This window comes from Hemitrygon akajei, chromosome 18 (genome assembly GCF_048418815.1).
Source record: "Hemitrygon akajei chromosome 18, sHemAka1.3, whole genome shotgun sequence".
NCBI classification, from domain to species: Eukaryota; Metazoa; Chordata; class Chondrichthyes; order Myliobatiformes; family Dasyatidae; genus Hemitrygon; species Hemitrygon akajei.
Genome location: NC_133141.1, coordinates 24,359,997 through 24,372,854, shown reverse-complemented (window position 1 = coordinate 24,372,854; position 12,858 = coordinate 24,359,997). Strand labels below are relative to the sequence as shown.

The 12,858-nt window shown below is 47.4% G+C and overlaps 1 protein-coding gene across 4 annotated transcripts in view; it reads left to right on the top strand.

Annotated features, from left to right (window-relative positions):
* stac3 (SH3 and cysteine rich domain 3) overlaps positions 1 to 12,858 on the top strand; it is a 62,932-nt gene that overhangs the window by 33,528 nt on the left and 16,546 nt on the right. For 3 of the 4 annotated variants that reach the window (XM_073071099.1, XM_073071097.1, XM_073071100.1), the window contains 3 exons: positions 196 to 293; positions 5,512 to 5,593; positions 7,935 to 8,032. In XM_073071099.1, coding sequence (XP_072927200.1) covers positions 196 to 293; positions 5,512 to 5,593; positions 7,935 to 8,032 — 278 coding nt within the window. Of the gene's footprint in view, positions 1 to 195; positions 294 to 5,511; positions 5,594 to 7,934; positions 8,033 to 10,843; positions 11,243 to 12,858 lie in introns of those variants that run through there. The other variant, XM_073071101.1, reaches the window with a different exon arrangement.

Here is a 12,858-nt window from a genome sequence, read left to right as displayed (position 1 = left end):
CCTGCCAGCTTGCGCTCTTTCCCCTCCCCCAACTTCTGTACCCTTCCTTTCCAGTCCTGATCAGGGATCTTGGCCTGAAACGTCGGCTGTTTATTCCCCTCCATTGATACTGCGTGACGTGCTGAGTTCCTCCAGCATTTTGTGTATTCTGCACTTTCTGTCTGTGTTAATTGTTGATTAATGTGTGTCTTGCAGTAAATAACAAGTTTGGCTTGAGATGCAAGAATTGCAAAACCAACATCCACCATCACTGCCAGTCTTATGTGGAGTTCCAGAGATGTTTCGGCAAGATTGTAAGTCTGAACACTATTCCTCTTAACAATAAGCAAGGGGGAAGTATAGTGTGTAAGCAGCACTAGTGTACAATGGGCAATGGTGTATAATGGGAAAAAGTGTGCAGGAGCAATAGTGGGCAAGGTGGAATTGTGTATAGAGGGCAGAAGTGTATAGTGGGCAATATTGTGCTGGGTCAATTGTATACAGTGGGTAGTCGTATATAATGGACAGTTGTGTACAATGAACAGTTCTGTGCATTGAGTAAGATTATAGAGTAAACCAAACTGTAAATTTCACTAAGGGCAATAGTGTGCAGTGAGTTAGTGTTTTAGGGGCAATTGTGGAGTGAGCGATGGTTTGCTGTGACATTTGTGTGGTAACGGCACAATGATGTGCAAGAGGGAATTGTGCCCAGTGGGCAGTTGGGTGCGATGGGAGTTGTGTGCAATTAACTGCTGGTTATATTGACATCAGCCGCCTTTGGAGTCAAAGGAAGGGTAGGTGCTGCGTGGCTGATGTGACCTTGCCCATTTTATACCCAAGGTTCCAATGAGCCCTTCATACTCTGTTTATGATCATTGCTGGACCTTGCATCCTTGATCATCTTTCTCTAATCCGTACACTCCAGGAGGATTTTTTTAAACAGGAAAACTTTTGACAGGAATATTTTTCAAAGTAGCTTTCTCATTGAGATCTGGCCTTTGATACAGTTGAAGGGTGAACCTGTGTGTGATAGTGAAACAGAGATTCGATTAGAGCACTCTAAATTCCTCCCTCTGTTTATTTTTCATACCTGACTCCACATGGTCACTTCCAGGATTCTCTAACAGACAGGATTTTATTTCTCATAGAAAAAGACTTTAGAAGGAGACCATTCAGCCCATTCAGTCTATGCTGCTCAGCAACTGATTCTTTCCCCTTTCACTAATTTTCCCTGTAACCCATTCTCCCCCACATTCCCATCATCTACCACCCACTCACACACTAGGGGTAATTTACAGTGGCTAATTAATTTACCAACCCCTCACACCTTTGGGATGCGGAAGGAAACCAGGGGGTGACCCACACAGTCACATAGAGAATATGGAAGCTCCACACACAGACAGTGCCCGAGGTCGGGATTGAACCCGTCTCTCTGGTCTGTACCCTCTGCACCATTGTGCTGCCCGTCCAAGTCCTTCTGAACACCAACAGACCTGGTTCCTGGCTGTCTTTTCTGCCTCATCGACCAGGAATGCCGAGGTCAGTTATCTGCCCTGTGTATTGAGATGTCTCACTGCAGAGGTCGGGGATTGGGTGTAAGAGCTTCCAGATCTGATGTAGTGTAGCAGTAAAGGTGTGACAAGACAAGACAGAATATATAACAGAAAGAATAGAGTCACTAGAAAAATGGTAAAAGGTCACTGTTAAAAACTTTTTAACTGAATGCACAAAGTATTCAGAATAAGGTAAATGAATGAGTGGTATATTTTGAGATTGAATTGAATTGACTTTATTTCTTACATCCTTCACATACATGAGGAGCAAATATCTTTACGTTACATCTCCATCTAAATGTGCAATGATAGTAATTTATAATAAATAGAACAGAACAGTCAATGTAATGTAGAGTACACTTAAATCAGCGTGAGTTCATCAGTCTGATGGCCTGGTGGAAGAAGCTTTTATGCTGCGGTACCGTTTCCCGGATGGTAGCAGCTGGAACAGTTTGTGGTTGGGGTGACTTGGGTCCCCAGTGATCCTTCAGGCCCTTTTTACACACCTGTCTTTGTAAATGTCCTGAATCACGGGAAGTTCACATCTACAGATGTGCTGGGCTATCCGCACCACTCTCTGCAGAGTCCTGCGATTGAGGGAAGTACAGTTCCCATACCAGACAGTGATGCAGCTAGTCAGGATGATTTCAATTGTGCCCCTGTAGAAAGTTCTTAGGATCTGGGGGCCCATTCCAAACTTCCTCAACCGTCTGAGGTGAAAGAGGCATTGTTGTGCCTTTTTCACCACACAGCTGGTATGTAAAGACCACGGGAGATCCTCGGTGATGTGTATGCCGAGGAACTTAAAGCTGTTCACCCTCTCAACCCCAGATCCATTAGAGTAATGTTAATAGGAGTTATCCCGTCTCCATTGCTCCTGTAATCCACAACCTGCTCCTTTGTTTATGCGACACTGAGGGGGACGTTGTTTTCTTGACACCACTGTGTCAGAGAGATGACTCCTTCCCTGTAGGCCACCTTGTAGTGGCCAATCAACGTAGTGTCGTCGGCAAATTTAATTAGCAGATTAGAGTTGTGGCTGGTGATACAGTCATGGGTATACAGGGAGTAAAGGGGGGGGGGACTCAGTACGCAGGCCTGGGAGGGGCTCCTGTATTGAGAGTCAGAGTGTTGGAGGTGAGGGAGCCCACTCTTACAACCTGCTGGCGATCCAACAGGAAATCCAGGATCCAGCTGCACAAGGCAGGGTGAAGGCCGAGGTCTCTGAGCTTCCTGTCGAGCCTGGAGGGAATTATGGTGTTGAATGCTGAACTCCAGTCCAAGAACAGCATTCTCACATAAGCATCCTTCTCCAGATGTGTAAGGACGGTGTGTAGAGCTGTGGCTATTGCGTCACCTGTCAATTGGTTGTGTTGATAGGTGAATTGTAGGGGGTCCAGTTTGGGTGGTAGCAAGCTGCAGATGTAGTCCTTGACCAGCCTCTCAAAGCAATTGCTTATTACTGTGGTGAGTGTGACAGGATGCCAGTCGTTCAGGTGTGTTACCTTGGTCTTTTTGGGTACAGGGACAATGGTGGATGTTTTGAAGCAGGAGGGCACTCTACACTGGGAGAGGGAGAGATTAAAAATGTCTGTAAACACACCTGCCAGTTGTGCTGCGCACACTCTGAGTACCCACCCTGGGATGCTGTCTGGTCCCACGGCCTTGCGACTGTCCACTCGTTGGAAACATCTGCGTGTCTCAGAGATGACCAGGTTGTAACGGTGGCTTTCCTCGGAGGCTTAGAGTTAGCGACATTGAACTGAGCGTAAAAGCGATCGAGCTCATCTGGGAGAGAGGCCGCGATGTTGGTGGCACCACTACGTTTGGCTTTGAAGTCTGTGATGGTATGCAACCCTCACCACAAGTCGTGTGTGCTATTCGTTGTGAATCTTGACTCAATCTTGTCCCTGTATTGTTTCGCAGCCTTGATAGCTTTGCGCAGATCGTAGCTGATTTTCTTGAGCTCCTGTTGATCGCCAGCGATGTAAGCTCGATGTCATGCTGTAAATGCTGCTCGCACAAAACTATTGATCCAGGGTTTCTGGTTTGGGAAGACCCCGATCGACTTCTGTGGGACAACATCCTCAATGCGCTTCCAGATGAAGCACGTGACTCCATCCGTGAATTCGGAGACATCCTCATCATGGAAGACATTCCAGTTGACGTCATCAAAGTAGTCCTGTAGCATGAAGGCCGATTGGTTGGGCCAACAGTGGACAGTTTTAACTATGGCCACCTCTTGTTTCAGCTTCTGCCTGTACGTCAGCAAAAGCAGGATCGAAGAGTGATCTGATTTTCCAAAAGCTGGGCGAAGGAGAGCTTTGTAAGCTTTGCTGAAGAAAGTGTAGCAGTGGTCAAGTGTGTTATCTCCACGAGTGCTCACTTGGATGTGCTGACAAAACTTCAGACTTTCATCAGCGACGCTCGATTAAAGTCACCGGCGACGATGACTGGAATGATTCAATCACCATTAATAGGCACATGGTTGCAAGGTGAACAAAGCTTCAAATACTCAGGGGTATTTGAAAAATAAAAAAAAATCTGCAGTTGCTGGAAATCTGAAATAAAAACAGAAAATGCTAGAAGTTCTCAACTGGTCAAGTAGCATCTGCGGAGAGAGAAACGGGGTTAATGCTTCAGGTCCAAGACCTTTCTCTGTGGAACAAGAAACAGGGTTTGATGAAGGATGTTTGATCTGAAACATTAACTCTGTTCCTCTCTCCACTGATTCTGCTTGACCTGCTGAGTATTTAAGACCATGAGACATAGGAGGTGAAATAGGCTACTCAGCCATCAAATCTGCTTCACCATTTGATCATGACTGATATATTTTCCCTCTCAGCCCCACTTACCTGCCTTCTCCCCATAACCTTTGACATTCTTACTAATCAAAAACCTATCAACCTCCGCTTTAAATATACCCAATGACTTGGCCTTCACAGTTCTCTGTGGCAATGAATTCCACAGATTCACCACCCTCTGGCTAAAGAAATTTCTGTTCTAAAGGGAATTCCTTTTATTCTGAGGCTGTGTCTTCAGGTCCTAGACCCTCTCACTTGTAAACATCCTCTCTATGTACACTCTATCTAGGCCTTTCAATATTCGATAGGTTACAATAAGATTCCCCCCTCATTCTTCTAATTTCCAGTAAGTACAGGCCCATCAAACGCTCTACATATGTTAATGCTTTCATTCCCCAGGTAATTATCAATTGTGTTGGCGTGTGACCTAGTGGATAATGGCCCCGGTCTAGTGATCTGAAGGTCGCTGGTTCGAGCCTCAGCTGAGGCAGCGTGTTGTGTCCTTGAGCAAGGCACTTAACAACACATCGCTCTGCGATGACACTGGTGCCAAGCTGCTTGGGTCCTAGTGCCCTTCCCTTGGACAACATCGGTGGTGTGGAGAGGGGAAGACTTGCAGCTTGGGCCACTGCCGGTCTCCCATACAACCCTGCCCAGGCCTGCGCCCTGGAAACCTTCCAAGGCGCAAATCCATGGTCTCACAAGACTATTTATCATGAACCTCCTCTGGACCATCTGCAATGCCAGCATGTCCTTCCTTAGATAATGAAGCCCAAAACTGCTCACTATACTCCAAACGTGACCAATCCCTTATAAAGCCTCAGCATCACTGGACATCCTTGCTTTTATATTCTTGTCATCTCGTATTGAAGGCTAACGGTACATACGTCTTCTCTTAGTTTTGTTTGACTTTATTCAAGGATACTTTTATTCAAGGATACTTGATACTTTGAAAGGTCAGGCAGTATGGGAAATAAATTCTGATTGGCCAAGAACGATCTAGATATGGTGATTCTAATAATAAACTGGTGTACAGCGGGAGTCAATAAGTGGCCAATCTGCCTAGTTTTAGGAAGGGCAGGATAATGAATTTATCAATGGGTGAATCACAACAGTGTGATCCCACCAACATTTGGTGAACTGTCTTCATGAGTTCCAATTTCTTTTCCGTCCAGCCCCCGGGTTTCCGCCGAGCATACAGCTCTCCTCTCTACAGTAACCAGCAGTTCGCCTGTATCAAGGAGCTCTTGCCCTTCTGTAAGTGAACATTCGGACTCGTGAGTGTGTTGTGTGCCTGGACCTCCAAAGCATTTATTACAGTGGACGATATCAGCATTAAGCAGCCCAAGCAGATTGTCAGGGCAGCTGACAAAGGGGGAATTATGTGTCAACAAACCCATGTGTATTCTGCAGTGTTACTCGTGAGCGTCTTGAAAACCTGTGTATTGTCCGTAAATCTGCTGGAGACACAAAAGCCAGTGAAGAGGTAAATTGTGAGGAAGACAAAGAATTCATGAAAGGCTATAAACAATTCAAGTGAGCGGCCAAAGAGTGGGCAGGTGCAATATAGGGAATATGACATCATTGACTATGATAAGAAAAACAGTAAAGGCAATTATTTAAATTATGTAAAGCTATTAAATATTGATGTTCAGAGAGATCTGGATACCTCACCCCATACAAAAGCACACAAAGTTTGCTTGCAGTTAGGGAAGTAATGGGAAGGGGCGAAGTCAAAGGTTGGTCAGAGAAACCTTTTGCCCCATCTTGGAGCTAGAGACCTGGCACTTAGCCTTATAAGCAGAACAAGTGCTACACCTCCTCCCTCACCACCATTCAGGGCCCCAACCAGCCCATCCAGATAAGACGACACTTCACCTGTGAGTCTGTGGGGGTCATCTACTGTGCCCAGTGCTCCCAGTGTGGCCTCCTGTGTATCGGTGAGACCTGATGCAGATTGGGAGACTGCTTTGCCGAGCACCCACACTCCGTCTGCCAGAAGAGAGGGAAACATTGGCCACCCATTTTAATTCCACTTCCCATTCCCATTTCGACATGTCTGTCCATGGCTCCCTCTACTGTCGCAATGAGGTTAGGAGCAACACCTTATATTCCATCTGGGTAGCCTCCAACCTGATGGCATGAACACCGATTTCTCAAACTTGGTGCTCCTTCCACTTTTTCTTTCTTCCATGACCTCTGTCCTCTCCTAATAGATTCCCCCTTCTCCAGCCTTGTATCTCTTTCACCAATCAACTTCCCAGTTTCCCCCCACCCCCCTCCTAGTTTCACCTATCACCTTGTGTTTCTCCCTCCCAGCCCTTCGAACTCTGACTCCTCATCTTTTTCTCTCCAGTCCTGATGGAGGGTCTCGGCCCGACACATCGACTGTACTTTTTTCCATAGACGCTGCTTGGCCTGTTGAGTTCCTCCAGCATTTTGTGTGTCTTACAGGGGCATTGACGATGGGGCTACAATCTCATGAGCCCATGAACGCTAACTCACTATTCCTCTTATACACTATCTATTCATTGTAACTTACTGGAGAAGGAGGGGCTGGTTGGATGAGGAAGCCCCTCAATTATTGTAGAAGTATACCACCCTGGAAGGTCACATGAATGGCTGCAGTGTAGGGATGTAATAGAACAGTACAGAAAACATTGACTGTGAATGCAAAGAGTGAAAAGGCATTGCACTATTTATTCTTGTGAATTTTTTTTGTTATGAATAAAGTTTATTTTGATCATAAAAAGTAAAAAAAAACTGAAATTAATTTTTGCGTTGCACTGCTGACACAAAACAGCAAATCTCACATTAAATGTCAGTGATAATACAGTCAGACAGACAGACATACTTTATTGATCCCGAGGGAAATTGGGTTTCGTTACAGTCGCACCAACCAAGAATAGTGAAGAAATATAGCAATATAAAACCATAAATAATTAAATAATAGTAAGTTAATCATGCCAAGTGGAAATAAGTCCAGGACCAGCCTATTGGCTCAGGGTGTCTGACACTCCCAGGGAGGAGTTGTAAAGTTTGATGGCCACAGGTAGGAATGACTTCCTATGATGCTCAGTGTTACATCTCGGTGGAATGAGTCTCTGGCTGAATGTACTCCTGTACCTAACCAGTACATAAACCTGATTCTGAATCAATGTACAAGGATGATCCCAGAATTGAGGAGCCGATTAGGCTAGTCCCAGATGATTGTGATGCTCTCCTCAGAAAGACAGGAGGCAGAGGGGTGACCCCAACAAGGCCTGGAAATTTATGTAAGAGTGCAACAGACACTTCTGGGAGAAAAGATTCCACTTCCCATTTCCTTAGAGATATCAGGTTCCACGTGCGATAATCTGATATGGAATTCCAAAAGAGTAGGCAGAATATGGAAGAAACTACTTCAAGGCTTAGACCAGGAACATAATAAGATGGGATTGAAGGCTGATGGATGTGCAGGGGGTTGTTGGTGAGCTGCCATGAACAGGATGAGTGGGGGCTTGTGGGGTAAATAAGCGCCAATATGGTCCCATTGGACCAGTGATGGCCTGTCACCCTGCTGTAAGTTCTGTTTAATTCCCTGTTCCTTCTGCCTCAGCTGTGGCAAATCGGTCGGACCCCGTCTATGAGACCCTCAGGACAGGAGTCGTGATGGCGAACCGTGAGAGGAAGAAAAACTCCGAGGACAAAAAGCATGTGAGTGTTGGGCCCCATCTGAGGTGGGAGGGGGTGGTGGTGGGGGCAGGGAGGGGTGGGGGGGCTGAAGTTGTGCTCCCCTGCACCAGCAGCTCAGGCGTGTGCCGGGGGTCGAGGGAGCTGAAAGCTCGAGGCTCCCTGAGAGAGCCCTGCGTTTTCTGACAGCTGCAAAGCCAGCGGGGAGAGACGCAAATGAGGCTTCTTCTGCATTAAAGTTCTTGCTCTTGCAAACTGCGTAATGGCAACTAGAGGCGCCTGAGCAGAAGTCACAGCAGCGACGGGGGAGCAGCCTTCTCTTCGTCTCCGAGCTGGATCTTGTTGATCTTATTGAAAAGAACACTATTTTGTTCTTTGACCATCTGTGGCTCCTGATGTGAGGCATCTGTTTGTTAACTCTTGTGTGTGAGCTGCACAGACACACCCCCATCACCTCCTTTGGGTACCCCTCCTCCTTCCCTTTCTCCCATGGTCAAGTCTCCTCTCCTATCAGATTCCTTCTCCAGCCCTTTACCTCTTCCACCTATCACCTCCCATCTTCCTCCTCACCAATCACCAGCCAGCTTGTACTCCTTCTTTCCCCCCACCTTCTTATTCTGGCTTCTTCCCTCTCCCTTTCCAGTCCTGCCGAAAGAGCTCGGCCCGAAATGTCGACCGTTTATTCCTCTCCATAGACGCTGCCTGACCTGCCGAGTTCCTCCAGCAATTTGTGTGTGTTGGTCTTATTCACGTCCTGAAGCTGCCTTTGCCTCACAGCAGGTGGCAGAAACCTTGGGCTGACCCTCACCAATTTTTACAGATGCCCCATAGAAGACATACAAGCCCATCGTATCACAGGTTGGTGCGCCAGCTGCCCTAACCGAGACTGCAGAAGTCTGCAGAGAACTATAGACACAGCCCAGTCCATTGCACAAACCAGCCTCCCCTCTATTGACTCTGCCTACAGTTCCTGCCGCCTCAGGAAAGCAGCGAACATAATCAAAGACCTGGTCTCACCCGGGACATTCTCCTTCCCTCTCCCATCGGACAGGAGATACAAATGTTTAAGAGCACCAGGCTCAAGGACAGCTGCTGTCAGACTCTTGAATGGATCTCTCATACGTTAAGATGGATTCTTGACCTCATAATCTTCCTCATGATGGCCCTTTTGCCTTAAAACGCCTTGTACTTTAAAACCACAAAGGGTTAGACAGAGATGGAGAGGGAAACTGTTCCCACTGGCAGAGAGTGAAATAGGTGATTGGCACAAGTACTAACAGTGACCTGAGGAAACCAACGCTGTGAGTTGTTGAGGTGTGGAATTCGGTCATTGGGGAGGATTCTGTCATAGCATTCAGAGGGACCTGGGTAAGTATCTGGAAGGAAGGGAGTCACAGGGCTGTAGGAGAGAATGGGTGAATTGCTCTTAGAGAGAGCCAGTACAGACTCAATGGGCTGCATGGCCTACCTTTCTGCTGTAACTTTTCTATGGCCCCATGAAACTGTCCCTGAAGACCGTCAAAAGTCAAATGCATATCGATGGCTTTAGCAGGAAAACTATTTGCTTCCTACTATTGAGCACTGTTCAAGGACAGCTGTGGTCCAAACTATGTTGCTCAGAGTGAGAGGAGTCTCAGCTTCCTCCCACATCCCAAAGATGTACAGGTTGGTAAAATGTGGGTGAGGGGTAGAATCGAGGGAGGTTGATGGGAGTGTGGAGAGAATAAAATGGGATCAGTGTAAATGGATGGTTGATGGTCAGCAGAGTCTTGGAGGGCCAAAGGGCTGATTCCATGCTGTATGACTGTGCTAATGAGCCAGCTCCAGTTTCAGGAGGGATCAGGGTTCTCCACCCCTGTGAGCAGTACTCAGATCCACCCTCCCTCCCTCTGAGAACTCCCTCCCTCGTTCCTCCCTCCTCCACCAGACCGCAGAACTGTTGTTTTGTTTCAGTGCCTCTGGCAAAGTTGACAATTAGAGAAGGTGGCAGGGTGATAACTAGAGACACAGAAGGAGGAAATTTGGCCCATTGGATCCTTGCCTGCTCCCGAGAACCAGCTCCATTGATCTCACTCCGTTTTCTTTCCCTGTACGACTCCCCACCTTCCCATCAACCCCTCACCAGCATATCAGCCAATTAACACACTGACGCACGTGTCCTTGGAGCACCCATAGGGAACCCATGCAGGCCCAGGGAGAACATGCAAACTCTGTCTGCTGTGCCATCTGCACTCTGGAGCTGGATTGGAGGCATGCTCGGGCAAAGCCAAGTTAAGTCAGCAGGTGTCCTTCTCCAATGAACATTTATGGCCAAATTGTCTTTGAAACAATTCAATGGCTGCACAATAATGTCCTCAGGTTGCTCAGTGGGCACCCAGTGACCTATGGGCCTCCCTATGGAGTGCACCAGAGGATGCTGATAGCAGCTTTTAATTTACATGTTCTTTGGAGAGCTGAGGTGGGCACCTGACCTTTCGATTATCCGAATTCCCGAATTCTGGATAGCAAGTCCAGTGACATAACCATGACTCTGTTAATGTCCAATTGAGAGATCTTGGGAGATCTGCACACTGTCCTGCCCAGAGCTAGCTCCATCACTGTGAACCCTCATTGACAAGGTTGGGTAGCTGGTCTTTGCACCACCTATTGTGTTGTTCTTCAGAGGCCTCCTTCCTTCAAGCGTGCACTCATATCTCATATTTGCCCTTGCACCAGCCGGGGCATTGGTGCAGAGGATCAGTGATGCAAGAACACCAGAGGGTCAGCATGCTCACTCTGGGAGTTTGACGGGATTTGGTACCGTACGTCACCAATGATCCTAGCAATTTTCTACAGATGCACCGTGGAGAATATACCAACAGGTTGCAACAACATCCGGTATGGAGGGGCCACTGCGCAGGATCAGATAAAACTGCAGAAGGTTGTGAACTCTGCCAGCTCCAGGGCACGAGGCCTTCCACTGCTGAGGGCATCGTCAAGAAGCGCTGCCTCAAGAACGCGGCATCCATCATTAAGGACCCCTATTACTCAGGATGTGCCCTCTTATTACCACCATCAAGGAGAAGGTCCAGGAACCTGAAGACACACACTCAACATTTTAGGAACAGCTTCTTCCCCTCTGCCATCGGATTTCTGAACAGACAATGAACCCATGTACACTACCTCACTATCTTTTTGCTCTCTTCATCTTATTGTAATTGATATTTAATGTGTTGCACTGTACTGCTGCTGCAAAATAGCACATTTCCTGAGACATGTCAGTGATAATAAACCTGATTCTGATTCTGAAGGGCCTGCTTCTGTACTACCCTATTACTCTGTGGCATTCATGACTCGGATTTGAGAGCCAGCTCTTCGATGGTCCTGGCTCTGCTATCTCTCACTCGTGACTGCTCTGCGCATAGACCTTTCGGTTACACCTGCTCCTCCTCTGCGCCAATACGTTCTGGTTGTGTGCCCAGAGTGTCGGTGCCTCTTCTCAGCCTCTCCCTCCCACTGGGCTGGTAACTCAGAGATGGGGAGGACCTGTGCCTCCTCCCCATCCCGGCCTGCTGGGAGAAAGGCATTAACTGTCGCCTTTGCCTTAACGGAAGTGCATGAACAGACTGGATATGTGGATCTTGAAGGACCTTTATTGGTCCCACTGGTGTTAGTTACAATGGTTTGGGAAGGGACAAGGAGAGGGGTTAGAGTTCTGTAAATGTCAGAAAACATCCCACAAAAAGCACACAGGCCTAAGATAGAGGCTTTTGTGCATATACAGTATAGAGAACAGTACAGTTCAGGAACAGGCCCTTTAGCCTGTGATGTGGTGTCGATCTAATTAAGTGAATAATACCTAATCCCTTCAGTCTGCACAACGTCCATATCCTTCCATTCTTTGTATATCCAGATGCCTCTTAAATGCCTCTGGTATTTGCCTTCACCACCACCCTTGGCAGTGCATTCCAGACACCCACCACTCTGTGTGTAAATAACTTGCCCTGCACATCCCCCTTGAACGTTCCCCCTCTCACCTTAAATTTATACACTTAATGTCAGACATTTCTACCCCAGAAAAAAAGATACTGGCTGTCTACTCTGTCTGTGCCTTTCATAATCTTATTAACTTCTATCAGCTCTCCTCTCATCTCCCCACAACATGGAACCGGGCCCTTCAGCCTAACTCGTCCATATTGACCAAGAACTAACCCCATTTTCCTGTGTTTAACCCATATCTCTCCAAACCTTTCCTGTCCATGTACCTGTCCAAACGTCTTTCAAATGCTGTACTGCTACACCTGTCCCTTCACCTCTCCTGATACTAATCTCTGCAAGTGGCAGAGGTGTCACCCCTGCCCATTCACCCCCTCCCTCACCCCCATTCACGGCCCCACACAGTCCTTCCAGGTGAAGCAAATCTGTCGGGGTCATCTACTGTATCCAGTGTTCCCAGTGCGGCCTCCTCTACGTTAGTGATGTAAATTGGGGGCCTGCTTCGTCAAGCACCTTCACTCTGTCCACCACAAAAGGTGGGTTTTCCTGCTGGTCACCCATTTTAATTCTGCTTCCCATTCCCATTCCAACATGTCGATCCATGGCCTCCTCTACTGCCATGATGAGACCACTCTCGGGGTCGAGAAGCAACACCTCATACTCGTTTTGGGTAACCTTCAACCCTAGCAGCATGAACATTAATTTCTCTAACTTCAGGTAATTTCTACCCCCTCTTCTCCCTTCTCTCTTTTTCAATTCCCCATTCTGGCTCCCCGCTTCCCCCCCTCACCTCCTCACTTGTCTGTCACCTCCCTCTGGTTTCCCTCCTTCCCTTTCTCCCATGGATCACTCTCCTCTCCTATTAGATTCCTTTT